The sequence below is a fragment of the Opisthorchis viverrini genome (genome assembly GCF_000715545.1).
Source record: "Opisthorchis viverrini unplaced genomic scaffold opera_v5_23, whole genome shotgun sequence".
NCBI lineage: Eukaryota > Metazoa > Platyhelminthes > Trematoda > Opisthorchiida > Opisthorchiidae > Opisthorchis > Opisthorchis viverrini.
Window position 1 is genome coordinate 2,076,141 of NW_008751679.1, and position 2,380 is coordinate 2,078,520.

The 2,380-nt window shown below is 48.2% G+C and overlaps 1 protein-coding gene across 1 annotated transcript in view; it reads left to right on the top strand.

Moving 5' to 3' along the window:
* T265_02040 (hypothetical protein) overlaps nt 1-2,380 on the top strand; it is a gene marked incomplete at both ends in the record, with an annotated part of 16,861 nt that continues 14,481 nt past the window's right edge. The window contains one exon of the mRNA XM_009166188.1: nt 1-125. Coding sequence (XP_009164452.1) covers nt 1-125 — 125 coding nt within the window. The remainder of the gene's footprint in view (nt 126-2,380) is intronic.

Genomic DNA, 2,380 nt, shown 5'->3' on the forward strand with positions numbered 1-2,380 from the left:
ATGCCAATAGCCTCGTTACAACTGATCCCCCAGCGATTACCGCATTCACTACGTGCCCCTGTTTTGAAAATGGGCACTACTACAGATTCTCCACAGTTGTCTGGGGATGTGTCCTTCTCCGAAATGTAGGTAAACGGACCAGACAAGCGCTGACTGAGTTCGCGCCCATATCTGAAGAATACAGATTGGAGATCATCCGAACCAGGAGATTGAGAGAACATGTGTAGCCATAAACCTCCGAGGCCGTAAGGGTACCAGGTTCACAGTTCACGGTTCTATTTCAGCTGTAGAATGCAAATGGGTGGCAGCGAGAATTACCATGTTAAGTATTCGGCCCAGTTGTCAAGGAATTCTAGTTTATTCGGGACGGTTGGGTCAATGTGATCCATGATGGTTTCGCTCACAGGTTTTCGGAGACCGGTAGCACGAATCAACTGAAATAACCTTTAGGCATTCCCAGTTTTCTGAATCCCCTCCACTTCCTTAGCCTTGCGTGTTCATCACGCCTCACGGTCGGCGTACATGCTCACTTTCACTTTATGTCTGACAATTAGACAGGCCAAATTATGTTCGGGACTGGCAGGAACATTTCTCGGACATTCAAGCGGTGCCACTGTTCTGTTTGGTAACCAGTGCTTGAGAGGGCCTGACAGCACTGTGGCACAGGCAAAACTTTCAGCGATGCACTTGGAGCTCGCGCCCCCGTTCTAGCATGAACTTACATCTGATGGTGGAGTATCTGAAAGAGGTTCCAGGAGATGATTCTGATAAATTCGTCCGGGTCTCCCAATTTCTCAGTTGCTAAGCGATTTACCCGCACCTTACGCGGCCCTGAAAAATGAAAGGAGAGGTGACTTCGGAAGAGTGCTTTTGGCTCGCGCAACAAGGCATTCAGGGCGTCAAAAGTTTTTCTTTGTTGGCATAAGAATTACAGCCGGTTCGAACACACGGACATCGATCAGTCCCGCTTGTGGGACTGCTTTATAGACCTCGTCAGACAAACCTCATAGAGGCGACTATCAAAGGGTATGCGGTCAAGCGAGCATTTTTTTACCCGGTCAATTAGGACGATACCAGCCCCTGCACAGCCTGCTGCATCAGCCTCTGGACTGCCAGAGGTGCGCAATCGGAAACGAGTGAAGGGTGATGAGGCGATAAGCCCAACCCCTGTGCTTGAATTTTGAATTCTTGTATCTGATACACAGCATACATCTATGTCAAGCGAGTACAGTACGAGAGGAAGAGCAGCTTGTTTCAAAGTGCGGACATTAAAAGCCAGATGGACTGGGCGCCGAGGTGTGGAGATGGATTTCGAGATAGCTGAGGATGTCAGCCGCGGATGACGCGCAAACCATGCTTGCGAAACATATCCAGGACGAACGGAGTCATCAGTCCTAATTGACAGGCCTACAGGGAGAGTTATCAGTGGGGTAGAGGAAGGGAAAGAAAGTATGGGAAAGATAATGAAAGCGTCAGCATCAGCTTGCTTACAGTTATCTGTCCTGCTTGTGTGCGGTAGGCAGCTGATGTTGTAGAAGATTGTTTGTAGGTTTGCAATTCATGGTTGTATGTAGGCTGTAATACTTCCTGGATGCCCACATCTAGTCAGAGTACCCGACCAGATCCTTTGGATCAAAAGCCTGACCGCCAGATAACGGTGCTTGGGGGAAAATGCAGGTGAATTACCATTTTTACAGAACAAGTCGCCACACGTTCCAACCCCAAACCCGAGTGGCCAGGAGACCGTGTAGGTCAGAACTCTAACCATTGACCCACCGGCCACAAAAACCGTGACACCACGGTAAGGTCCCATCTCTACCGTTAATCATCGTTTTGAATCCTTTAAGTACGAACACGCTGTGAAAACTTTGAACTCCTGGCGGTACCGAACTTAGGTGTAGATGTACCACTTACACAAAGCTTCTTAACCTCACATGAGAAACTCAAGATCCCGTTCAGCGGACAACGAAGTAACTCCTTCCTCTGTGAACTGAAAACCAGAAAAATCAGATCACTACCACCTGTGTCCAGGCTACACAGTGGTTGCGACCACATCGCAACGTCATACCGCCGATGACAAACACTCCATACGCAATTTCGGCGTCCCATGGAGGGCACTGAGAACATAAATGGCAAAAGGCTCACGATGAATGATAACAGTCAATTTGGTCCGTAGCCCGCATGTCACATTCGTTCAATCAGCGTGATGACCGCTTGTTAAGAGTGGCCTCCGGACAGGGTGTGTCCAGAAAACCTGAAGTTGATAGGGGTGTCGGTTTGTTTTGCAAGTTACTGATTTTTGTGTGCTTATTCTTATACTTACCACATATACTCGTACTGAACTTTTGTATGTACATTTCAGCTCATGTACACTACACTT